At 44.4% G+C, this 26,034-nt stretch overlaps 1 protein-coding gene across 2 annotated transcripts in view; it reads left to right on the forward strand.

The window, feature by feature from the left end:
* USP43 (ubiquitin specific peptidase 43) overlaps positions 1-26,034 on the forward strand; it is an 86,233-nt gene that overhangs the window by 2,384 nt on the left and 57,815 nt on the right. For both annotated transcript variants that reach the window (XM_025362343.1, XM_025362344.1), the window contains exons 2-3: positions 9,074-9,205; positions 19,029-19,132. In XM_025362343.1, coding sequence (XP_025218128.1) covers positions 9,074-9,205; positions 19,029-19,132 — 236 coding nt within the window. The remainder of the gene's footprint in view (positions 1-9,073; positions 9,206-19,028; positions 19,133-26,034) is intronic.

Below are 26,034 nucleotides of genomic sequence, written 5' to 3' on the forward strand. Positions count from 1 at the left end.
TATATATATATATATATATATATATATATATATATATAGCCGGGCGTGGTGGTGGGCGCCTGTAGTCCCAGCTACTTGGGAGGCTGAGGCAGGAGAATGGCGTGAACCAGGGAGGCGGAGCTTGCAGTGAGCCGAGATTGCGCCACTGCACTCCAGCCTGGGCGACAGAGCGAGATTCTGTCTCAAAAAAAAAAAAAAAACAAAACTCCGAAATGAGTAGTCGCCCTCAGTGACTCACCAGGATTTCCTATCTCTATCCTGCTGTCAAATCCCCAGGGTCTGGGAGCTCCCAGTAAGCCTCAGGGAATTGAAGGATAATCAAGTTTGTAATATGTTAATGAGGAAGATACAATCTGGAATTTCCTGGGATTTTTGGGTAGTCGGCTTTGGAGGGAGGAGTGGAGGGTCCCAGAATCCAGGCTTATGGATTGAAATCTAGGTGAGCTCTTCTTATTTTACAGATAGGGAAACATTCATTCAACAAATATTTATTGAATGTCCAGAGACTAGACTGGGAATGCATGGAATGCATGATGAGTGATGAGTACAAACCCAGATTCTGGGGCTGCTCTCCAGGGGCTTATGGTCTAGAGGTAGAAATAGATGTTAATTAAATAATCACACAGGAACATGATTGGAACAGAAACATGTTAGAAAGGACAAATGCAAGGTGCTATGATAGTGACAGCAGGAAAATGTGATTTGATTGGGGGAGATCCTGTGGGGTGGGCAGGGAAAGCTTCCCTGGAGAGGTAACCAGCCACTGAGTTGAATTTTGAAGGATTGGGTGTCAATGAAGGGCTTGGGAAGATGGGAGAGTGCATTCCAGGACCTGGGAACTGAAATGCCAACCAGGGAAGGAGGTGGGGCCGAGACTTTCTGTTCAATAAATGAATAAAAGCCCACTTGGCTGGGGAGGAAAGGCTGGAGAATTAGTTGCAGACACACCACGTCAGGTTGTGTTAAAGGAGTCTTGTCTTGTCTTTTCCTTTCCTTTCCTTTCTCTTTCTCTTTCTCTCTCCCTTCCTTCCTTCCTCTTTCTTTTTCTTTCTCTCTCTCCCTTTCTATTTTTTTCCCGCCCACCCTCTCTCCCTTCCTTCCTTCCCTCCCTCCTCTCTCTCTCTCTCTCTGTCTCTCTCTGTCATCCAGGCTGGAGTATAGTGGTGCCATCATAGCTCACTACAGTTTTCAACTCCTGGGCTCAAGTGATCCTCCTACCTCAGCCTCCTGACCAATATGGTGAAACCCCGTCTCTACTAAAAATACAAAAATTAGCCGGGCATGGTGGCGTGTGCCTGTAGTCCCAGCTACTCAGGAGGCTGAGACAGGCAAATTGCTTGAACCTGGGAGGCCGAGGTTGCAGTGAGCCAAGATTGTGCCCACTGTACTCCAGCCTGGGTGACAGAGTGAGACTCCCTCTGAAGAACAGAAAGAAAAGTCCTGTCCGTGGTATTATCTAGAATTCTTTTCTTTTTTTTCTTTTTTAAAATTTTACATTTTTATTTTACATTCAGTGGGTACGTGTGCAGGTTTGTTACAAGGGTATATTGTGTGATGCTGAGGTTTGAGCTTCTCTTGACCCTGTCACCCAGATAGTGAACACGTTGCCCAATAGGAAGTTTTTCAGCCATTGTCCCCCTGCCTCTCTCCCTCCCTCCTTCCTTTTGGAATCCCCAGGGTCTATTGCTCCCTTCCTTATGTCCATGTGTGCGCAAGATTTAGCTCCCATTTATAAGTGAGAACATGCAATATTTGATTTTCTGTGCTTTTCTAATGATGTAATTAAATGTTGCACATTGTAAAAAAAAAAAAAGTTAAAATGTAAAAAAAAAAGACATCTGTAATTTTAACCCCTAGAGATAACCATTGTAAATATACTGATATGTTTCAAAGTATAAACAATTGAAAATTTTAGTTTTATATCCTGCTTTTCTCATTTAAGCACTGTTACATTTTCCTAGTCTTAATAATACACAACAATCATTAATAATTGAGTCTTTAACAATTAATATATTATGAAATGAACCAATTCTGTATGGAGATCTATGGTTATATTAAAAATTTTAGCCACCTGGAATTTATATTAGCTTATGTGCTTACACATCAATTTTAGATCTACGGTGATATACTGGAGACTTTTTAAAACAAGGATGCCTTCTTCATCACTCTTATGTTTTGGAAGTTCTGGACAAAACAGTAAGACATAAAATGGAAATGGAGTTTCCATTTTCCAGTATTACACTGTATTGAAGTTTCTTGTATTTAAATCACTGTCCTTAGCTGTGATTGTTCCCATAAGCTTAATTCCTACAAATGGAGTTACATAGTCCAAGCAAAAGTATGACTGTTTTATTATCTATTTTTACTTTTTAAATCAACTTTATTGAGGTCTAAACTACATATGGTGAAATGCACCCAGTATAAGCATAAAATTTAGGAAGTTTTAACAAATGTGTGAACCTGTGTAGTCACCATCTCAATTTTAAATATTGAGTCGTCGTTGTTGTCGAGATGGAGTTTTGCTCTGTCGCCCAGGCAGGGGCACTATCTCGGCTCACTGCAACCTCTACTTTCTGGGTTCAGGTGATTCTCCTGCCTCAGCCTCCCAAGTAGGTGGAATTACAGACGTGCACCACCATGCCCGGCTATTTTTTGTATTTTAGTAGACACAGGGTTTCGCCATGTTGGCCAGGCTGGTCTCAAACTCTTGACCCCAAGTGATCTGCCTGCCTCAGCCTTCCAAAGTGCTGGGATTACAGGTGTGAGCCACCGCGTCCGGCCAACATACTTACGTTTTTGTGGTGAGAACATTTACGATCTATTCCTGTGGCAATTTTCAAGTATATAATATATTATTATTAACTATAATCACCAGGCTGTATAATAAATCTTCATCCCTTATTATTAATTTATTGAACAAAAAGAAATAGCATATTTTAAAAATTTTTAATAGGTTTTTGGGGAACAGGCAGTATTTGGTTACATGGATAAGTTCTTTAGTGGTGATTTGAGAGATTTTGGTGCACCCATCACCCAAGCAATGGACACTGGACCCAGTGTGCAGTCTTTTAGCCTTCACCCACCTCCTACCCTTCCCCTCGAGTCACCAAAGTTCATTACAGTGCTCTTGTGCCTTTGCATCCTAAGAAATAGCATTATCTTCTAAACTTCTAAAAATAGTTTTTTATTTTTATTTCTTTGATTAGGAGCGAGGTGGAAGATTTTTCCATGTTTCCTTACTAGTTGCGAGTCTGCTCTTGGAATCAATCATCTGTTCAATGTTCCTTTTTTTTTTTGAGACAGAGTCTCGCTCTGTCACCCAGGCTGGAGTGCAGCAGTGGTGCAATCTTAGCTCATTGCAACCTCTGCCTCCCAAGTTCAAGCAATTCTTCTGCCTCAGCCTTCTGAGTAGCTGGGACTACAGGCGCGTAGCCACCATGCCTGACTAATTTTTGTATTTTTAGTAGAGACGGGGTTTCACCATGTTGGCCAGGCTGGTCTTGAACTCCTGACCAGTGAGCCACTTTACCCGGCCCATCTGCTCAATGTTCTTATGCATCTCTCTATTCTGCTTTGGTCTCAATGTTTTTATGTTTCTGTAAGTTCCTTAGCTCTTGGCATATTTGCTACAAATATTTTCTCAAAACTGTCTCCTTCTTCCCCCTACCCCAATATTGGAAGATTTAGATTTATTTATATCATACCTTATGATAAATATTTGATTATATGTACCAGCTTTTCTATGGTTATATGAAACATTTTAGCCATCTGGAATTTATATTATCTTATGTGCTTAAGCATCCATTTTAGGTCAACAGTGATATAATGGAGACATGGCTTTTTAACAACAAGGATGCCTTCCTCACCACTCTTATGTTTTGGAAGTTCTGCACAAAACAGACATAAAATGGAAAGGGAGTAAAAAATATTAAACGGGGCCGGACGTGGTGGCTCACGCTTGTAATCCCAGCACTTTGGGAGGCCGAGGTGGGCGGATCACGAGGTCAGGAGATCGAGACCATCCTGGCTAACACGGTGAAACCCCATCTCTACTAAAAACACAAAAAAATTAGCCGGGCGAGGTGGCGGGCGCCTGTAGTCCCAGCTACTCGGGAGGGTGAGGCAGGGGAAATGGCGTGAACCCGGGAGGCGGAGCTTGCAGTGAGCCGAGATGGCGCCACTGCACTCCAGCCTGGGCGACAGAGCGAGACTCCGCCTAAAAAAAAAAAAAAAAAAAAAAAAAAAAAAAAAAAAAAAATTAAATGGAAAGAAAATTGCTAAAACATTCTAGAAATCCTTATTTTAACTTTATTAGTGTCATTAGTTACATCAGATGGAAGGTAGAAAATCAAAGGAATAACCATTTGGAACATATAAAATTAGATTTTTATTCATAAAACAACCAGAAATATGAAATAACTAGGACTAATTTTAATAAGAAATGTTAAAAATTGTCAATGTTTGGGAAAGAAAACATACACACAGATGGAGTTATGCCATGTTGAAGGAGAGAAATAACCAAATATAGGGCTGGGCACGGTGGCTCATGCCTGTAATCCTAGCACTTTGGGAGGCCGAGATGGGAGGACTGCTTGAGGCCAGGAGTTCAAGACCAGCCTGGTCAACATAGAAGACCTCAGCGAAAAAAAAAAAAAAAAAAAAAAGATGTGAGATAAGTAACCAAATATTGCAGTTCATTCTTCCCAAGCTAATTAACTTCTTGGGAACTGCTTTGTGCAGTTCTAGTTATGTTTCCATAGACTGACTTTTTTTTTTTTTTGAGATAGAGTCTCGCTCTGTTGCCCAAGCTGGAGTGCAGGGGCACGATCTCGGCTTACTACAGCCTCCACCTCCTGGGTTGAAGTGATTCTCCTGCCTCAGCCTGCCGAGTAGCTGGAACTACAGGCACCCACCACCACACCCAGCTAATTTTTTGTATTTTTAGTGGAGATCGGGTTTCACCTTAGTAGCCTGGATGGTCTTGATCTCCTGACCTTGTGATCCACCCACCTTGGCTCCCCAAAATGTTGGGATTACAGGCGTGAGCCACAACCCCTAGCCTGTTTCCATAGACTTTCTAGGGGAATGACTTCTCTAGTCATCAGGAGGTTATTAAAAATAATTCTGAGAAATACCTGCCAAATACTTTATAATTGGAAAAAGACAAATAAAGAACAATGTTCACTGTTAAAAAACTTTGTCATTTACAAATGAAAATAAAAAAATTGCTCATGATCCCATTATTCTATGATAACCATTTGCTACTATTTTGCCATGTAGTTTCTGGTCTTTTATTTTTCTATCTATAAATATATACATAAAACAATCTCCAACATGTATTTTTGCATTTTTTTCTTCTTATGACCAGATTATTATTTTCTTTATCACTTGTATTTCATCAGTCATAAATTTTAAGGCCATCTGACTGTGTCATAAGTTTTCACCCAGATAACTTTGATGTGTGAAGACATCTCTTCTTGTATCTCCCATTTCCTAAGGCAAAATCCCCCAAAGTGGAATTGCTGTTTATGGAGAGGGACATGTTTAAGGCCCTATCTTGTTTTGGCTTCTTGAAGTTGTCACCTCCTTTCTGAAAAGGTTGTCAGGTACTATAGCCAGGCTAAGATGAAGAGTGTCAGGCTTAAAGGATCATCATGATTAACTGGAGAGGAATGGATTTCACATGGAAGGAAGAACAAAAGCAAAGGTCTAAGCCAGGTGCGGTGGCTCACTCCTGTAATCTCAGCACTTTGGGAGGCCGAGGTGGGTGGATCACCTGAGATCGGGAGTTCGAGACCAGCCTGGCCAACGTGGTGAAACCCCGTCTTTACTAAAAATACAAAAATTAGCCAGGTGTGATGGCAGGCCCCTGTAATCCCAGCTACTTGGGAGGCTGAGGCAGGAGAATCGCTTGAACCTGGGAGACAGAGGTAGCAGTGAGCCGAGGTCGTGCCATTGCATTCTAGCCAGGCAACAAGAGCAAAACTCCATTTCAGAAAAAGAAAGGAAAAAAAGGCCGGGCGCGGTGGCTCAAGCCTGTAATCCCAGCACTTTGGGAGGCCGAGGCGGGTGGATCACAAGGTCAGGAGATCGAGACTATCCTGGCTAACATGGTGAAACCCCGTCTCTACTAAAAATACAAAAAACTAGCCGGGCGCGGTAGCGGGCGCCTGTAGTCCCAGCTTCTTGGGAGGCTGAGGCGGGAGAATGGCGTGAACCCGGGGGGCGGAGCTTGCAGTGAGCCGAGATCGCGCCACTGCACTCCAGCCTGGGAGACACAGTGAGACTCCGTCTCAAAAAAAAAAAAAAAAAAAAAAAAAAAAAAAAAAAAGAAAGGAAAAAAAGAAAAGGAAAGGTCTAGACTGTAGAAGTAGGAAAGCATGTTTGGGGCAGCTAGGTGGATTACTTACCTGGAGCTTTGAAACATGGAATGATACGGCTTGGGGCTGAAACAGAGAAGGTGCTTGGACTATTTGGTGGTGAGCAGGAGAGTAAGGAAGGATTTAGAGTCAGAGCATGACACTATTCAGCTGAGCTGTAGGAAAATTGGTCTGGTCTACCATGAAGTCAGTGGGTTGGCAAGGGGAGAACCTAGGGGCTGGGCCCCTCCTTAGGTACATATTGTTGTCTGGGTCAGCTACAGGTGGAACTCAACAGTTGGAATGAGACTCTTCTATAGGGGAAGGGTGGAGACATTTGAGAGCCAGCATCCAGACTGCTTGACAGCTGACCGATATGAAGGAGAACCTGAAAGACGACACCTACATTAAAAGGATGAGCTGGTTTTAGAGATTTTGAGTTGGAAGGACCAGCTGCTCACCCCAAAGAGAATGTGTTGGTACAAGAAGATAGGTTTGAGGGTTGTTTGAGGGTAGAGCTGCCAGATGAAAAATATACTACGCCCAGCTGACTTTTAATTGCAGATAAAAAATGAATAACTTTTTAGTGTAAATACGTCCCAAATATTGCACGGGACATATTTCTACTAAAAATGTATTCATTGTTTATGTGAAATTCAAATCTAACTGGGCATCTTGTATTTTTATTTGCTAAATCTGGTAGCCCTACTTGGGAATCAACATGCAGAGAAGCCTGGGGGAAGAGTCCAAACTAATGTGATTGGCATAAAGACTCAGAGCCACACTTGGGGAGGCTGAGGCGGGCAGATCACCTGAGGTCAGGAGTTCGAGATCAGCCTGGACAACATGGGGAAACCTCATCTGTACTAAAAATACAAACATTAGCTGGGTGTGGTGGCAGGCACCTGTAATCCCGGCTACTTGGGAGGCTGAGGCAGGAGAATCACTTGAACCCGAAGGTGGAGGTTGCAGTGAGCTGAGATCGCACCATTGTACTCTAGCCTGGGCAACAAGAGTGAAACACTGTCTTTAAAAAAAAAAAAAAAAAGACTCAAAACCAGCATTTCAGTTAATTAAATCTTGCATTTTTGCTTTGTCTCATCTTAAAGTCTCCTTTATTTTTATTTTTAGTTTTTTGAGACAAGAGTCTCACTGTGTCACCCAGGCTGGAGTGCAGTGGTGCAATCTCTCCTCACTGCAACCTCTACCTCCCAAGTTCAAGCAATTCTCCTGCCTCAGTCTCCCAAGTAGCTGGGATTTCAGACATGCACCACCACGCCCAGCTAACTTTTGTATTTGTAGTATAGACAGGGTTTCACTATATTGGCCAGGCTGGTGTCAAATTCCTGACTTAAAGTGATCCACCTGCCTCAGCCCCCCATATTGTTGAGATTACAGGCATGAGCCACTGCACCTGGCCTCTAAAGACTCCTTTAAATCTCAAGGGAAAATTAAAGGGGGAAAAAAAAAAATCCCAGACCGCCTGATTTGATTGGCAGTGTTAAGGATTGTCCTGGTCCTCAGCCTGGCTAAGACCAGTCCCTTTGGCAGGCGTGAGCAGAGAATAGACCTGTGTGGGATGAGACTGGAGGCTTGGCTCTGCAGTCTAAGAGAGAACCACAGCCATCGTGTGCTGTGTGCATGTGCATGTGTGAACACATAGACAAGTGATTTGCTGCTTACATCCAGATGCCCACATGCTCACACATGTATAGCAAAAGTCCCTGGAAAGATGCTGAAGGAAGTGCTAAAAGTGGCTGTCCCCTGAGAAGGGGTACCATGGGATGAAGGCCAGGTAGAAGGAAGAGTTCATTATCATCCTTTTTTATTGCATTATTGTTTTTTAGTATGTGCATATATTACTCTTTGCAATAAACTTTTAAAAAGCTGGAGTGTGCATTTATGCAGAAAATGACAAAGTTGCTACACAATTTAATAGAAGGACAGCGCAAGGGGGACCAGGAATGCAAACACCACGAGGGCAGTGAGTCTTCATCCGTTTTGTTCACTGTTGTATCCCCGGTCCCTAGAATAGTGCCTGGCATGTGGTTGGCACTCAATACGTATTTATCAAAGTAGTGAAGGGCTGGTTCAACCATTTGATGACCTAACCACAGAAACAAGTTTGTATCCTTAAATTTCATACATGTTAGAAAGAGACAGTAGGGGAGCTACATGCATGGTACTTAAGGAAATCAACTTCACTGCAAATGTCAGTATTCTGATAGAAGAAAGAGTTGAAGTTATGGGAATGAATGAAATCAGCAAGGGAGAGCAAGTAGGGCGAGAAGGCTGTTCACCATCTAGGTGAACAGAGAGAGACAGCATGAGAATAGACCAATGGAGGGAAGACTAGTGGAGCATCATACCCCAGCAGTCACAGGGAGAGAGCTTCGGTGGGTCAGATGGTCAACAGTATCAAAATACTCAACAGAGACCACCCTCTGGGTTTTCAAAGGATAGAACATACATTAGCAGGCCTCTGGAAAGAAAATATCTTCTCCTATATACAGAGACCCTCATACTGTTTGGGGACATTGCCCCAAAAGGGCGGGCTTTGGCATGAAAGAACATTTCCACCCCAGTGGTTTGCATGCTGTCATCCCAGGTCAGGGCTGAATAATGACCACTTGGTAGACCTGGTGCTCACAGAGCCTTCGTTTGGTTGTATAAGGGGCCAAATTCACCTCTGGATTTCCTTTTTTTCCTTTCAGAATGCAGTTTCCAAGTATGGCTCTCAGTTCCAAGGCAATTCCCAGCATGACGCCCTGGAATTCCTGCTCTGGTTGCTGGATCGTGTACACGAGGACCTGGAGGGTTCATCCCGAGGGCCGGTGTTGGAGAAGGTCGGTCACTCTCAAAACAACACAATGTACTGGGTTTTCTTTTTTTCCTCTAAATATTGACTCAGCTCCTCAAAACTGAATCTTGAAATTGAGATTCTTAGATTCCTATATAGTCTGGTTACTATATCCACAGTCCATTCCCTGCACCCTTCTCTTAGCTGTGTTTGTTTTACACAAGGCATTTCCTTCCATTCCAGTATTTCTCATTCTCTTTGTCCCAGTGATATAATGAATAGAGTTTCATTTTGGATCAAAATATGAAAAGTCTTTTCTTTGGTTTGTATTCCGTACATTAGTGTGGTCATCCAAGGCCATGAGTACCGTCCCTTATTATTTGCAGATGGTACCATTTGAACTCTACCGTTGCTTTCTCAGTTATGTATTCTACAGAGCACTAACTGTTAACTTTTCCTCTCACGACACAGGGTGGATGATTTTTACACATGTGCATTTAGCATCCCCAGGTTTTGATGAAACCCCAAACCTTTCAGAGGAGGAAAGCACTACAATGATTTGTCATAAGAACAGCTGATTGATACCTCAGGCGCAGTCTTTATGGACTTTGCTCAATGATGGCTTATGCTCTAATGCTAGTCCTCTGTTTCCCACTTAAGAAAGTAAAAGTGAATGAAGTTATTATATTATGAAAGTATTCATCTATTCTCACACTGCTATAAAGAAATACCTGAGGCCGGGTGTGGTGGCTCATGACTGTAATCCCAGCACTTTGGAAGGCCGAGGCAGGCAGATCACTTGAGGTCAGGAGTTCAAGACCAGCCTGGCCAACATGGCAAAACCCCATCTCTATTAATAATACAAAAATTAGCCGGTGTGGTGGCGCGCTCCTGTAATCTCAGCTACTCGGGAGGCTGAGGCAGGAGAATCCTTTGAATGTGGGAGGTGGAGTGAGCTGAGGTCACGCCACTGCACTCCAGCCTGGGTGACATAGTGAGACTCGGTCTCAAAAAAAAAAAAAAAAAAGAAAAAAAAAAGAGACATACCTGAGACTGGGTAATTTATAAAGGAAAGAGGTTTAATTGACTCACAGTTCCACATGGCTGGGGAGGCCTCAGGAAACTTACAGTCATGGTGGAAGGAGAAGTAAGTACCTCCTTCACAAGGTGGCAGGAAAGAGAGAGAGTGAGGGGGAAGAGCCCTTATAAAACCATCAGATCTCATGAGAACTCACTCACAATCGCAAGAACAGCATGAGGGAAACTGCCCCCGGTGATCCAGTCACCTCCCACCAGGCCCTCCCTCCACATGTGGGGATTATGGGGATTACAATTTGAGATGAGATTTGGGTGGGGACACACAGCCGAACCATATCAATGAGTGAGCAAAGTTATTTCAAAAACATCTGTGAATAATCTGCTGTAATAGAAGAAAAGTTTCATGAACTTTGATAATTCCACATCAATGAGTGAGCAAAGTTATTTTAACAACATCCACGAATAATCTGCTGTAATAGAAGAAAAGTTTCATGAGCTTTGATAATTAATCAATAACACATACCTTTTGATGTATCACATGGCTGATCCAGATGCAGCCATGAGAACTGTTTTACCAGTTTTTTGGTTTTGTTTTAAATCTGGACACGTTATTCTCATCCTTTTCATTAATCAAATAAAAAAACCCTTGGAAAGTGCTTAGATCTTTCAACCATCACCTTCCCATCCCTTCAGTGTTTGCTTGGAGCCCGTCATTCTAGCGTAATAAAGAATGAACAGCTCAGGAAGCTTAGTCTTATTTTCCTGAAGTTTGTCTGTTTCCTTTATGTTTTCCAGCTGTTACCTTTCTTTTTTTTTTTCTCTCTTAAAATGTCAACTTACAACTTTAAGAAAAGGAGAACATAACTATATATGTTTCATGTATCAGAGAGATTGGGTAACCTTCTTAAAGCCACACAGCTAAGTAAAGGACAGAGTCAGGATTCAAGCCCAAGGGGTCTGGTTTGAAAACCTATTTTCTTATTTTAAAAATAATCACCCCAGTCATTCCCAAAACATACAAATGAAACAAAGCAAACAATCACCCCAGTAAAACCTGGGAGGACCACACATTCAAAGGTCATGGTGTTTTCTCTGGGTTTTGAGATTAGGGGTGCCATGATTTCCTGTTTATCTTATTCTGATGCCTTTTAGTTGTAAGTGACAGAAATTTAACTTAGTCTCACTCAACAAAAGGGCATTTATTGACTTTTATAACTTGCGAGTCCAGGGGTCAGACCAGCTTCAGGTAGGGCTGGATCCAGGGACTCAGATGACATCACCAGGTCTTTGACTATGTCTCTATCCCTTGTCTCTGAATCCATTTTCAGACTGACTCTGCCCAGATGGTAACAAGATGGCCTTCTGCAATGCTCGTGTAGTCTTTAGAGCTTGGGATTCCAGAAAAAGCCCAGGGAAGAGTCCGATTGTCTCAGCTTGGTTCACATGTCCATTCCTGGGCATGTAGCCAGAAGAATGGAATATTCTAATTGGGTGCAGCTGGGTTGCATGCCTGTGGGGGTGAACGTGGGCCAAGGAGAGCTTTTATAGAAATGGAACAGTTTGCTTCCCCAAAGAAAGGAATGCTGAGCAGATAAACATATGTCTACTATACTGTAGATTCCACAAGTTTATAGTGAACACATTTTGAAATCAGAAGGATTTATTTGTTAAAAAGATACTGTTTATTGAATGTTTGTTATGGGCCAGGGATCTAACTTGATGCTTTGCACAATTTCTTTCCCTACCTGACACGGAGTAGACAATAAACTCTTGAAGTGATTGACTAAATTAGTAATCATGCTTTACTATTACAAGGATAACTCATATTCTACAGTTAATGGAAATTTAGGTTAAGTTGCTCAAGGCCACTCAACTTCTACTTGGTGGAGATAAAATTGAACCTGGCTCTGTCTATTTCAAAGCCAGTGTGTCAGATTCCTTTCCCTAAAGCATTCCTTGTGCTTTCTCAATTTCCTATGGCGGAGAGAGGAGACTTAGAGATAGGTGGTACCTCTTCCTGCTGGCTGCTTAGGAAGGCCCTCTTATCCTGTTTTTTTCCCTCCCCACTCCCTGGCTGTACCAGGCAGGTCTTCCTACTTCTAAGGTAGGTGGGATAGATAGCCTTTCCATTTTCCTTTTCTATCTCTTGGTAGCAGGAAAAAGCATTGGGCTTAAGGGTGGAGAAGATCACAGAGAGGTTAAGTAACTTGCCCCAAGTCACGCAGTTATTAAGTGAGAGAGCTAGGACCTCAATCCAGCTAGGACCCAAATCCAGTAAACTCAACTCTGTAACAGGCTTCCTTAACTTCGACACTGTTGGATGTTTGTAGTCAGTTGATTCTTTTCTGAGGATGGCTGTCCTGTTCCTGGTAGCATTAGTAGCACCTCTACCTCCTAGATGCCAGTCTAGTAGGCATCTAGACTAGGCATTTGACTATTTGTGATAGCCAAAAATGTCTTCAGAGATTGCCAAATGTCCCCTGGGATGGGAATGGGGATGGTGACAAAATCACCATTCCCCCAACCCAGTTGAGAGCCACTGCTCTAGAACCTTTGTTCCTCATTGTGGTGCACCACCCCTAGACCTTTCTTTAAGATAATATTGTGTTTATTTAAGTCAAGAAGGCCTGGCAATAATTCTTTTTTTTTTTTTTTGAGATGGAGTCTCGCTCTGTTGCCCAGGTTGGAGTGTAGTGGCACGATCTCAGCTTACCACAATCTCTGCCTCCCGGGTTCAAGCGATTCTCCTGCCTCAGCCTCCTGAGTAGCTGGAACTACAGGCGTGCGCCACCATGCCTGGCTAATTTTTGTATTTTCAGTAGAGACAGGGTTTTGCTATGTTGGCCAAGCTGGTCTCGAACTCCTGACCTCGTGATCCGCCTGCCTCGGCCTCCCAAAGTGCGGAGATTACAGGCGTGAGCCACCGCGCCCGGCCAATAATTCTTTTTAACAACTTCAAAACACAAGTAAAAGCAACCATAATTGGTTTTCCAGTTTCGAATATGTCCTATTGCAATATACTCCACACTACCACCAGATAGAAAGGAAGTAAGAGCTTGTCCCTCTTCTGCTTAAATTCCCCCACTGGCTTCCAATAGCACGTAGAACAAAAATCAGACTCCTATGTGGCTGACAGGGCCCAGCCTGATTCCAGACCCCTCCGCCCCTGGCTCCCTGGCCTTGATCTCTCCAGCTACTTCCTGTTCCTTAAGGGGCCAGGCGTGTTAGGAGTAGACCAGCTAGGCAAGACCAGCTATTGGCTATTGGCTAGAGAGAGGAGCTTACGCCGCCCTTAGTTTGACCTGATTGAAACCAGAAAAGATCTCTCTGGGTTAAAGCCTCTCCTGAAATTTGCTCTCAGAAAATTGGGCTGCCTGCAGAGGCCCGGCTGTGTACGCTTGAAGGTAGAGAACAGAGCTGTTGGGATTATCCGGCGTGAAACTTCATTTTCCCTTTCCTAGAAGGAAAGCCTCTGTCCTCTGTGAAACTCTGATTTTTTTTTTCTCTTTGAGGTTATTTCTGTTTTCAAGACATAGCAAAGCCATGTAGCTAGATTTATTTGAAACGGGAATAAAAACCATAAGGGCCGCTTTCTTTTCTGTTAATTTACTGATCCTCAAATGTTTTCATCCTGCAAAGAGGGCACATTTTTATTACCCTTTTAGAAACCCTAACACAATGTTTTTATCAGTTCGCTTTCCAGAAAATGCCGCTCTTGCAGAATTAAGTAGGGGATGAGGCTGGGGAGAGGATCGGGAAGCTGACATGTATTAAGCACTGACTATGTGCAGGGAAGATACACAATATATGTCATCTCTTGAGATTGTTTTTATTTTTATTTATTTATTTCTTGAGACAGGGCCTCACTCTGTTGCCCAGGCTGGAGTGCAGTAGAGTGATCATAGCTCACTGCCGTCTTGACCTCCTGGGCTCCGATGATCCTCCTGCCTCAGCCTCCCGCCTAAGTAGCTGTGACTGTGGGGATGCACCACCACACCTGGTTAATTTTTTAGTTTTGTAAAGACGAGGTCTCACTATGTTGTCCAGGCTGGTTTCAAACTCCTGGATTCAAGCAATCCTCCCACCTTGGCCTCCCAAAGTGCTGGGATTACAGGTATGAGCCACCGTGCAGGTCATCCCCTGTGATTTTAATGGTAGCTCCATGAAATTGATGTGTTAGATGTAGAATGAGGCTCAGAGAGAGAGGCTGAGTGTCATTCAGCTAACAGAGCAGAGCCAGCGCGTTTGACCTCATTGTCTGTGCTTTGAGAATGATCCCCTGCTGCCCCTCACTCCAGCCTCTTTCAGGATTTTCTTTCTCCATGCCCTTCCCTGGGTGATCCTGTCCACAGCCTCTCCCGATGCTGTTGAGTGTCATTGTGAATTCTTGGGTTGCAAGCAACAGCAACCGACTTGAGCTGACTCAGACAAGAAAGGGGACTTAGGAGAAGGCCAAGGAGCCTCACGCTGGATGACAGGGAAGGCTGAAGGACCAACTTGGAACTGTCAAGAATCAGGCAGCTCTAAGGGTATCTCAGCAGCAGCAGGAACTGCTCCGTTCTCTTCTCTGGACGGCACAGTCTGCAGAAATGTTTTCGGCCATTGGCCACTCTGGTCATGATTCACATTCAGAGTAGGAGCATCTCAGTGTGGCTTGCTTGGGCCATGGGCCTATCCCTTGGTAGGTGAGGGCAGGACCCTTGATTAAAGACCCCTCTCCATGCATGGACTGGATTCAGGGTTCTAAAACGGAGGTTGCTACTACCAAAGGAAGAGTAGCGTATACAGGGCAGTCAAAATATGCCAGGGTCTGCTATGCATCCAAGTTAGCTCCTCCAAGTGCTCTTCCCCTATTTGTCATGAATGTTTCTGCCTGGATATTGAGTCACCTCAAACCGAGCATGCCCGTCCCAAACACACCTCTCCTTTTGACTTTGCCTCTCTGTGAATGGAACCGGGGTTTGCCAGGCACCAGACTGGATCCTTGGAGTTGATCACGTTCCTCCACTCCCACAGTCAGGGGCTGATTGTTGAAGCTACGTCCTCGGGTGTCTGGAATCCATCCCTCCTTTTCATCTTTATGGCTCCTGTTCTACCTTATCCTGTTGTTTCTTGAATGCTTGAGCCTACTAATCTGTGTCCTAACCTCCAAACTTATACTTCTTCATCTGGGAGTCAGTAGCTGTCAAGTTAAAGCATCTCTCCAAGCATGTTGCTACCACCTGAGTTCAAAACTCATCAGGTACTCCCCCTTGTGTAATAACAACCACCACCTACACTGTGCTTTGTGCCAGGCATGGTTCTAAGTGTTTTGTACATATGCTGTCTTTTTTTTTTTTTTTTTTTTGAGACAGAGTTTTGCTCTGTTGCCCAGGCTGGAGTGCAGTGGTGCGATCTCAGCTCACTGCAACCTCCGCCTCCTGGGCTCAAGTGATTCTCCTGCCTCAGCTTCCTGAATAGCTGGGATTACAGGTGTGCACCATCACGCCCGGCTAATTTTTGTATTTTTAGTAGAGATGGGGTTTTACCATGTTGGCCAGGCTGGTCTTGAACTCCTGACCTCAAGTAATCTGCTCACCTCGGCCTCCTGAAGTGCTGAGATTACAGACTTGCGCCACCGTACTCAGCCTTGTGATTTATATATAGAAACTCTTTAAATACTCAAAGAATCCCTATCAGACAGGTACTGTCATTATCCCTTTATTATAGTTGGGAAATCATAGAGCAAAGAGATTAAGTAACTTTTTTAGCTGGATCAGAGCAGTCGAGTAACTTGTAATCAAGTACCGGTGTGGGGATTTGGACATTTTTTTTTTTTTTTGAGACGGAGTCTTGCTCAGTCATCCAGGCTGGAATGCAGTGGCGTGATATCGGCTCATTGCAACCTCTGCCTCCTAGGTTCAAGCGATTCTCCTGTCTCAGCCTCCCAAGTAGCTGGGATTACAGATGCGTGCCACCATGCCTGGCTAATTTATGTATTTTTGGTAGAGACGGAGTTTCACCATGTTGGCCAGGCTAGTCTTGAACTCCTGACCTCAGGTGATCCACCCACCTCAGCCTCCCAAGGTGCTGGGATTACAGGCATGAGCCACTGCACATGCCTAGACATTCTTTTTCTTTGTTTGTTTGTTTGTTTGTATTTTTGAGATGGAGTTTTGCTCTTGTTGCCCAGGCTGCAGGGCAGTGTCGCAATCTCGGCTCACTGCAACCTCTGCCTTCAGGGTTCAAGTGATTCTCCTGCCTCAGCCTCCTGAGTAGCTGGGATTACAGGTGCCTGCCACCATGCCTGGCTAATTTTTGTATTTTTAGTAGAGATGGGGTTTCGCCATATTGGCCAGGTTGGTCTTGAATTTCGGACCTCAGGTGATCCACCCGCCTCGGCCTCTAAAAGTGTTGGGATTACAGGTGTGAGCCACTGTGCCCAGCCTGATTTGGACATTCTTTACCCTGTTACTATGCTGTTCACTGAGCCAGGTAGTCTCCCTTAGGACATAGAAGTCCCCACCCATTGTGGCACCAGACTCACATTCCAGCCCTGTTTTCTACTTCCCTTTGCACATCTTGTATCCTAGGCAAATTGGGTGTCATAAAATATTAGGACATATAAGAATGACCATTTTGAGCACCCATAACTTGTTCATCTCAATATTTTATTATGAAAAATTTCAAACATATGGAAAAGTTGAATTAATTATGAAGTGAACACTCCTCCCCATCACCTAGATTCTACAACTTATGTTGTACTAAATTTGCTTTATCACACATTTACCCATCTGTCTCTCTATCCACTCATTACTCATATCTTTTTTTCCCTCATCTTATTTTTTGGATGTACTTTGAAGTAAATTGCACACCTTACCCCAGACGCTTCACATGTGTTCCTTTTGCCTGGTTCTGTCATCTGCTTTCTAAAATCCTTCAACATTTACCTCTAATTTCACCCAGGTCTTTACGTATACCTCACTGCCTGCCTGTTCTTCTAAAGGTATATATAGACGCATGCACAGTGTATCAATGGTATTCGAGTTTCATGGTGGGAATGTTAGGAAAAATTGTCTAAAAAGACTCCATGAGGGGAGTAATGATGAAAAAGTTGAGAGATGCTGCTCTAGGGCATATTTTATGTGGGGCCTTGCATAGATATTTATATAGGTAAGTTTATATTTTACTAAATAGCGTTGTATTATGAGTGGCTTTGATTCTGGGATTGCCCTTAGGGACAGACATCTTCCAGGACAGAAATTTTGGCATAACAGGGCCTTAATCAAAAAATCATGTCCCATGTGTGGTAGGGAACGGACAGGGGGTGAAGAATAAATTTAGGGAAACAAGAAAGGTTGATTAACTCATTCTGGAAGTGGTAGGGGTCCAGAGGAGGTTGGTGGCATTAGGGCACACAGAAGCCCTGAGGTGAGATAGGCTAAAAAATGACTCCCAAAGACATGGGGTCCTAATCGCTGCATCTTGTAGATGTTATCTGTATTAGTCTGTTTTCACGCTGCTATAAAGGAATACCTGAGACTGGGTAACTTACAAAAGAAAGAGGTTTAATTGACTCACAGTTCCACATGACTGGGGAGGCCTCAGGAAACTTACAGTCATGGTGGAAGGGAAAGCAGGCACCATCTTCACAAGGCGTCAGGAGAGAGAAGAGTGAGCAGCAAAGGGAAGCACCCCTTATAAAACCATCAGCTCTCATGAGAACTCACTAACACGAGAACAGCATAGGGGAACCGCCCTCATGATCCAATCACCTCCCACCAGGTCTCTCTCTAGACATGCGGGGATTGTGAGGATTACAACTCAAGATGAGATTTGGGTAGGGACACAGCCACATCATATCGTTACCTTCTATGGTAAAGACTTTGGAGATGTGATTAAGAATCTTGAGATGGGGTCATTAAGCTGAATTATCCAGGTGGGCTCTAAATGCTACCAGTGTTCTTCTGAAAGAGAGGCTGGGGGAGATTTGCGACACACATAGGAGAAAGCTATGTGAAGACAGAGCAGAGAGAGAGTTGAAGATGCTAGGATTGAAAACGAGTGATGTGGTCACAAGCCAAGGAATTCCGGCAGCCACCAGAGTTGGAAGAGTCAAGGAACAGACTCTCACCTAGAGCCTCTGGAGGGAGTGCAACCCTGCCCACACCTTGATTTCAGTGCAGTGATACTGATTTTGGATGGCTGCTGTGAGAGAATAAGCTATTGTTTACAGCTCCCAGTTTGTGATAATTTGCTATCGCAGCCACAGGAAACGAGGAAACGCAAGGGGAATGTAAAGGACACAAGCACTGATGGATGGAGTGAAGGAAGCTTGTGCACCAAATTGAAAAACTAAAAGACTCATTTGCCTGCAAAAGAGAATACTTATGTGAAACTGGCCTCTTGGAAAATGTGGGCAGGAATGATTTAGCAGGCAGGTGGAAGGTGGAGATATTTGGTGTGGATGCATTCGAGATGACGGCAAGCCCACCCCGTGAAATATACAAAAGGCACCTAGACATTGAAACTGAGTGGGACAGAGATAATGCACAGGGCCGTCCATCCAGGGGGAACAGGTGAGGCTGATGAGAATGAGCGAGCATCCGCCAAGGTTCAGGCTCAGGTTTGCTCTTTTAATACACACACACTTTTTGTCCCAGAGAATTTGGGAGGTCAGGGGATTGAAAGAAACTTGAGTTATAGTAAAGGCAGCACTGAAGGTTGAGACTCTACAGAAGCCCAGAAAGGGATGATGTGGGCCCAGGAGGAAGCATGGGCTCGGTGGTCTGGAAGCAGTTGAGTGACGAGAGGTGTATCTAATCTGGCTTCCTTTCCTCATTTCTTTGCAGCTTCCACCTGAAGCCAATAAAACCTCTGAGAACTGCCTGTCACCATCAGCTCAGCTTCCTTTAGGTGAAAGCTTTGTGCAAAGCCACTTTCAAGCACAATATAGGTAAGACGGGGATGTGTTTAGAATGTATCACCCAAGCCCACAAACTCAATTCCTGGTAACCAGTCTCCCATTGCCAGATTTACCCTGAGATTTCCAAACAACAAAACCACAAACACCCTTCTCTCTCCCATTATAAATCCTGACTAAGCACACACTCCTGTTGTCTCTGACCTTTAGTATTTCTTCTTTTCCTTCTTCTTGGCTCCTGGGCCCTCCACCTTACTTGAAGGAGAGGTGATAAGAGGGTGATTCTATAGAAGGTAAATGTGAGCTGGGATCTCACTAGCAAGCAGTCACTCTGAAGTTGGGGAGACCCTTCCTGTTTGTTCTCTCTCCAGAGAGCCCAACTTAACAAGTCATTCTGAGCTCAAGAGTTTCCAAGCATTATGGAGGATATAAAAATATATATACAGCCTGGGCCACATAGGGAGACCCCATCTGTACCAAAAAAAAAAAAAAAAAAAATCCTAGCTGGGTGTGGCACGTGCCTGTGGTCCCACCTACTCGGGAGGCTGAGAAAGGAGGATTGCTTGGGCCCAGGAGGTCGGGGCTGTGATCGAGGCTGGAGTACAGTGATCCGTGATCGCACCACTGTACTCCAGCCTGGGCAACAGAGTGAGACCCTGTCTCAAAAAAATAAGTAAATAAACAAACAATAAAAAAACGTATGCAGCCTTTGACTTCAGAAAGTATGTGTTCTCTTTGAGCTTTTTTTTATATGAAAGTGCAGAGACTCATACAAGGCAGAATAGTTTCAATATTATAATGTTCAGTGAAAGCACTGACAGCAGCAGTGAAAGGTCAGAGAGGGGAGAAAACCCCATGGGCTTCTCAGAGGAAGTGTGCCTTTTGTTGGCCTCTGCAGGATGAATAGAAGTACGAATGGGTAGGAAGATATTCAACAAGAACAAATGCAAGCTTAAAGGTGGGAATGAGCACAGCAGGCAGGATTTAGATGAGGAAGTCATTGGTTACAAAGAGCCACCTCTAAGATGCTTGCCTCTGTGTGTGTGTGTGTGTGTGTGTCTGTGTGTTGCCAATATATGTATTCATGTGTATGTATCTATGTGTGTGTGTCTATAGATATTTTAAGCCTTACAAAAAGTCTCAGGGGGTGAGTATTAACATCTGGGAGGTTGGGCTTTTTCTACGGACATATGATAAGTGGCAGAACCAGGATTTGTCCCCTGAAATATCTTTAAAGCACAAGTCCTGCCTTTTTGCTTTCTTCGCAATTCTTCTGTTGTTTTTCCAGCTAACCCTGTCCATTCATTGTGATTCTCTGCCGCTCCTTCAGTTTCACAGAAACTCTGTTCTCTATTATGGATACCAAAAAGAGTTTTTTGTATTTTTCTTCTGGATGTTGCAGTAAATCATTTCAAAGCCGTGCTTTTCTCTGAGTCGTCTGGATAATCTTCCCTTTGCATTGCTCTGCAGTGGTTTTTTGGAGGTCTCCAGGTGGTTTTCTTCTCTTATTGACTTATCTTCAAACAAGGAAATAATTATTCCGTCTTCTAGAATTTCCTTACTTAGAGCCATTTACTTCCATACTTTCTGGGGACGTGTCTTCTTTGTGTTTGCACAGCAAGAGGTCACTTAAAACTGCCCGGAAACTATCCTGATTTAGGATTCCTATTCTATTCAATAACCACTGAAAAGATAAATAGGGTATCATTACTGTCTTTAGAGGTTGATTATTTAGGAAGACCAAATAGTCTTTGAAACTAAGCTGTTTTCCACTGGTGAAGAAAAATCTATAGCACTTGATAAGTTCTGTCACTCTCTGCCTCACCAGGGACGGGGACCCTGACGAAACGGCCGGGGTGACTGTGGGCTCTCCGTTCCTGTTTGCGGTTGTTTAACGTACAGAGTAAAGAGGATCACACCCCTTGAGCTCAGATTTCTCTGTCATGCCTGAAGAAAGCCTTTCTCATTTCCTGAGGGATGTGGTTCCTCTCCAGGAGGAGGTATGCAGAGAGGAAACCTAGATTTTGTGGTCACCAGTCTTGAAAACTACTGGCCATGAAAGCCGCTTGTAGGGCATCTGTTTTATCTGTTGTTTTTTTTTTTTTTTTTGAGACGGACTCTCCCTCTGATGCCCAGGCTGGAGTGCAATGGCACGATCTTGGCACCCTGCAGCCTCCACTTCCCGGGTTCAAGTGATTTTCCTGCCTCAGCCTCCTGAGTAGCTGGGATTACAGGTGTGCACCACCACGCCGGCTAATTTTTTTTTTTTTTTTTTTTTAATTTTCATTAGAGATGGGGTTTCACCATGTTGGTCAGTCTGGTCTCGAACTCCTGACCTTGTGATCCACCTGCCTCGGGTTCCCAAAGTGTTGGGATTACAGGGGTGAGCCACCGTGCCCAACCGGGCATCTGTCTTATCTTCAGGTGCCCAACGCAGAGGGTGCTAGAACCAAAAATAAAGAGACAGAGGAAAAGCATAGAGGAAGAGAAAGAAGAACATTTAGAACGAGGGAAAGGGGACTATAAGGTGAAGCGTGTTAGAGAGAGGGGAGGGATCACCGATCATCGCCAGCAGGTCAAATTCATCTGTGTCCTTGTACAATTCATTCACCTATTTCTCTGTTCAGTTCCCCTCTCGTCCCCATACTCTTTTTCCTTCTTTCAAATATTCAAGTGCCTGCTAATGTGCTTGGTCCAGCAGTTACCATGAGGAGTAGAACTCCCGGCTGAATCCTTGTGGATTCTTTAGAGATTTCATTCATGCCCTACTGTGTGCTGGGTTGTCTTGTAGGTGCTGTGAACAAGACTCAGTCCATTCTCAGGGAGCTCACATTCTACCTGGGGGAATGTTAGATAATGTACAAGTAAACAACAACCTGTGACAGCCATCAGCAGAAAGATAAGGAGTCACTTGGGAGGCGGGGGGAGTGGCCAACATTCCATAAGGCGGGCAGGGAAGGTTTCTTATCGGAGGGATGGTGGAGCTGAAAACAGAGTGACAAGGAGTCTACCATTTAATAACTGGGGACAGAGTATTCCAGGCAGAGGACACAGCACAGGCGAAGAGCCAGAAGTAGGAATAATCCTGGCAAGTTCAAGAAATGGAAAGCCCAGGGTAGCTGCCAAAGAATAGAGTAGCTGGGATTACAAGCATGCACTGGAGATGGGCTGGAGAGTTGGGTGGGGACCTGGTAGGGCAGGTTTTCAGTCCAAGTGTGCGGGTTTTAGTCTCAAGGACACAGGAAGACACTGCAGGGTTAAAGGAGGGAGTGATCTAGTTCATCAGTTTCAGAAGTGACTGTTTTTTTTTTTTTGTTGTTGTTTTTTTTTTGAGACAGAGTCACATGCTGTCACCCAGGCTAGAGTGCAGTAGCATGATCTCAGCTCATTGCAACCCCTGCTTCCGGGGTTCAAGCCATTCTCCTGCCTTGGCCTCCCAAGTAGCTGGGACTACAGGCATGTGCCACCATGCCCAGCACATTTTTGTATTTTTAGTAGAGATGGGGATTTCATCATGCTGGCCAGGCTGGTCTCGAACTCCTGACCTCTAGTGATACACCTGCCTCGGCCTCCCAAAGTGCTAGGATTACAGGCATGAGCCACTGCACCCGGCCCAGAAGCAACTGCTTTTTATGAGCAATGCAGGGAGGCGAGAGGAGGCAGGAGCAACAGTTGGTGTTGCCACTGTGGTCCCAGCGGGAGAGCAATGGTGGTTGGAACGGCAGAGGTGGCGGTAGAGATGGAGGGAAGTGGAGGGGTTTGGAGTATGTGTTTGGATGGAGAGTCAGCATCTTTCCATTAGTCCCTCTACCCCTAACCCCTCACCCCAGTCTTGCTAACGTGGTGAGGGGTAGAGGGACTAAGGGAGAGATGAGAATCTAGGATTTACGGTGACTCTTGGGTTTTTCTATGATTATAACTGATGAGTGCTTCGGAGGAAAAATCGAGGGTGCTTTGAAGTACATGCCTGACTTGACGTGGGATGAATCGGGGGTGGGGAGGACTTCCGAGGAAGTGACATTTGAGCTGATTGGATATTATGGACCATCAGTGCCCTTTGGGTATTTTTCCTATAGCACGATGAGTAAGAGGTGAGGTGTTCACGCTAAAGATGAACTGGCAGTGGCTGAAAATGCCTGCTTTGTGCCTGCTGATAAAGACAAGGTGCCGTCAGGGATGCCTTGAGGTCTGTGAGGTGGTTTCCTGCAGTGGTCGGTAGTGGCAGTGCCTGGCTGGCGGCTCCTGCTGTCCCTGACTCTCTCCTGGCTTCCTCTCCTTGGGGAGGGCTTGCCTGGGATGGCATCAGCCTTCTTGATGTAATTGACGGATGTGTTATTATGGGTTAATTCAGAGGCATCGTCCCTTAAACCCCTTTTAAGGGGCTGAGTTGTTGACTTTGGTTGAGGGAGAGAAGAGGAACCTCCAGTACTAGCGTGTGGAAGATCCTGGACTGTAGCAAAGATATTTAGTTATTCTATGTGATTATCATCACAGTCTAAGAGTGTCTGTAAGTCTAACAACCAACGATTGTGGCTATGTTGGAGTTTTGGCTGGAGGAGTGTGTCTGTGTGTGTGTGTGCACAAGTTCTTCATGTCCTTCATAGCCTTTATCCACAGAAAGTCTAAGGATGTTTTTGAAGGCTTCCTCAGAACAGATCTCCGAAAGGTGAGATCTTGCTTATGTATTGGCATAATTATTGCTGTTTGCGTAGACGTCAGATCCACTGTCCAGTGAGCAGGTCAAGTGGACTGGGTTTGAGGTGAAAGATGTGTGTGTATTTGGCAGCAGTTAAAGGGCAGAGTGACAAGAAATTCAGGGGCAAAGCCTAGGGCTCATTGGTGGGCATTTGTAGCAGGTGGAAAAGCAAACCGCAGCCCTGAGTTTTAGTAGCACTGACAGGGTTAGCTTTGTAACAGAAGCAATTTGACAAGGAGAATGACTAACTTAGGGAAATGGGCCTGTGAACATTGAAAGGCAGTGGGGTGATTTTGTGTTCCTTTGCCCCGTGAGTGCGCTTGCAAGACAGCACAGCAGGACTGTGAATGTCCTGGAGCGAATGGGGAGAACGGAGGCATCCGTCAGGCCACATTGGGGAATATTGCTGTAGCCTGGTAACGTAGCCAGAGCTTTTTGTAAAACTGAAGCTGCTTCTCCATCTTCTTCCAGATGTTGATCACATCAGTCTGTCCTCATTTCTCAACCTTTGATACATGGATATATTTCACATCTTTCCTATAGTTTCTTATGAAAACATTATACTTTTTCATTCTTTATTTTATTTTATTTTTATTTTTTTGAGACGGAGTTTTGCTTTTGTCGCCCAGGCTGTAGTGCAATGGCACGATCTCAGCTCACTGCAACTGCAACCTCCACCTCCCGGGTGCAAGCGATTCTCCTGCCTCAGCTTCCCAAGTAGCTGGGATTACAGGCACTGGCCACCACGTCTGGCTAATTTTTGTAATTTTACTAGAGATGGGGTTTCACCATGTTGACCAGGTTGGTCTCAAGCTCCTGACCTCAGGCGATCGCCCGCCTCGGTCTCCCAAAGTGCTGGGATTCCAGGCATGAACCACCGTGCCCGGCCCATTTTCATTCTTTCAATATAAAATTTGCCCATTCTATTTGTTTTTCTACAAACCACTCATCGCTTGCTAGCAGATAGCAGTTGGTGGCTCAATGTAAAAAGTCATATTCCTGAACTGGTTTCATATGTTGCAATGCTTCAAGAAGAATGCAACCCGGCATAGTTTTAGCAGGCTGAAAAACACGAAGACGTCAATGAAAAACATTCTCTCTCATTGGTTTACATACTTGTGAAATGGGAATTTGGGGATTTCCCAATGACCCAAGTATCTCCTTCAGGCCAATTTTTTGCCTAGGTACGTGATGGACAGAGGTGGAGAAGGATTGGAGGAGAGATGCAGTGGCAGAGGAAACCCCAGAAATGTTGGGTTTCTGGCTGGCTGGCACTCACTGTCGGATACAGTGCTTTCAACAAAAACACTGCCTACCATGGGTCTCCCAAAGGCAAATGACCTGAGGCAGCAGGGGCGATGGAATGTCCAGTACTGGGGCCTGTTTTCTGTAATCAGGTTGATGGTCTGATAAGTTGTATCCAAGATAACTGACTTGTAATGGACAGATCACCCAGGAGTGCCTCAGGCGGCACCCTCCCCTTTATGTTCCTGTTTGTCCCTGGATTTTCCTATTTGTCTGCTCAGTGGAAAACCAATCAAACAAGACGGGCACTTTCCACAAGGACTCAAGAAACCTGTTCTGATACCAGCTTTGGCTTTACTTGCTGACTTATCCCGGGAATGTCATACAGTGCTAAGAGTATGGACTTCAGAGTCAGACTGCCAGGGTGGTCTTGTTCTGTGTCCTCAGAGAAGTTAATGTAGATTTTTACAATTAGTAACGTAGCATGAAGAGAAATCCCTTGCATCATATGATAGGAGAAAGAAAATTGGTACGTACATGTGGAATATAAAAGTTGCATTTCACCTGGGCACAGTGGCTCACGCCTATAATCCCAGCACTTTGGGAGGCTGAGGTGGGTGGATCATGAGGTCAGGAGTTCGAGACCAGCCTGACCAACATAGCGAAACCCCATCTCTACTGAAAAAAATACAAAAAAATTAGCTGGGCGTGGTGGCGGGCACCTGTAATCCCAGCTACTCAGGAGGCTGAGTAGGGAGAATCGCTTGAATCCAAAAGGCAGAGGTTGCAGTGAGCTGAGATCACGCCGTTGCCCTCCAGCCCGGGTGACAGCATGAGACTCTGTCTCTAAAAAAAAAAAAAAAAAAAAATGTTGCATTTCATTTTCCGAGCTCCATTTTAAAGTAAGGGAGTATTAAGTTTAAAAGAGTTGAAAGAATATAAATGAACATTATATGTATCTACTCTGAACCAATTGACACATCACTGATTTCTA

Source organism: Theropithecus gelada, chromosome 16 (genome assembly GCF_003255815.1).
Source record: "Theropithecus gelada isolate Dixy chromosome 16, Tgel_1.0, whole genome shotgun sequence".
Taxonomy (NCBI): Eukaryota; Metazoa; Chordata; class Mammalia; order Primates; family Cercopithecidae; genus Theropithecus; species Theropithecus gelada.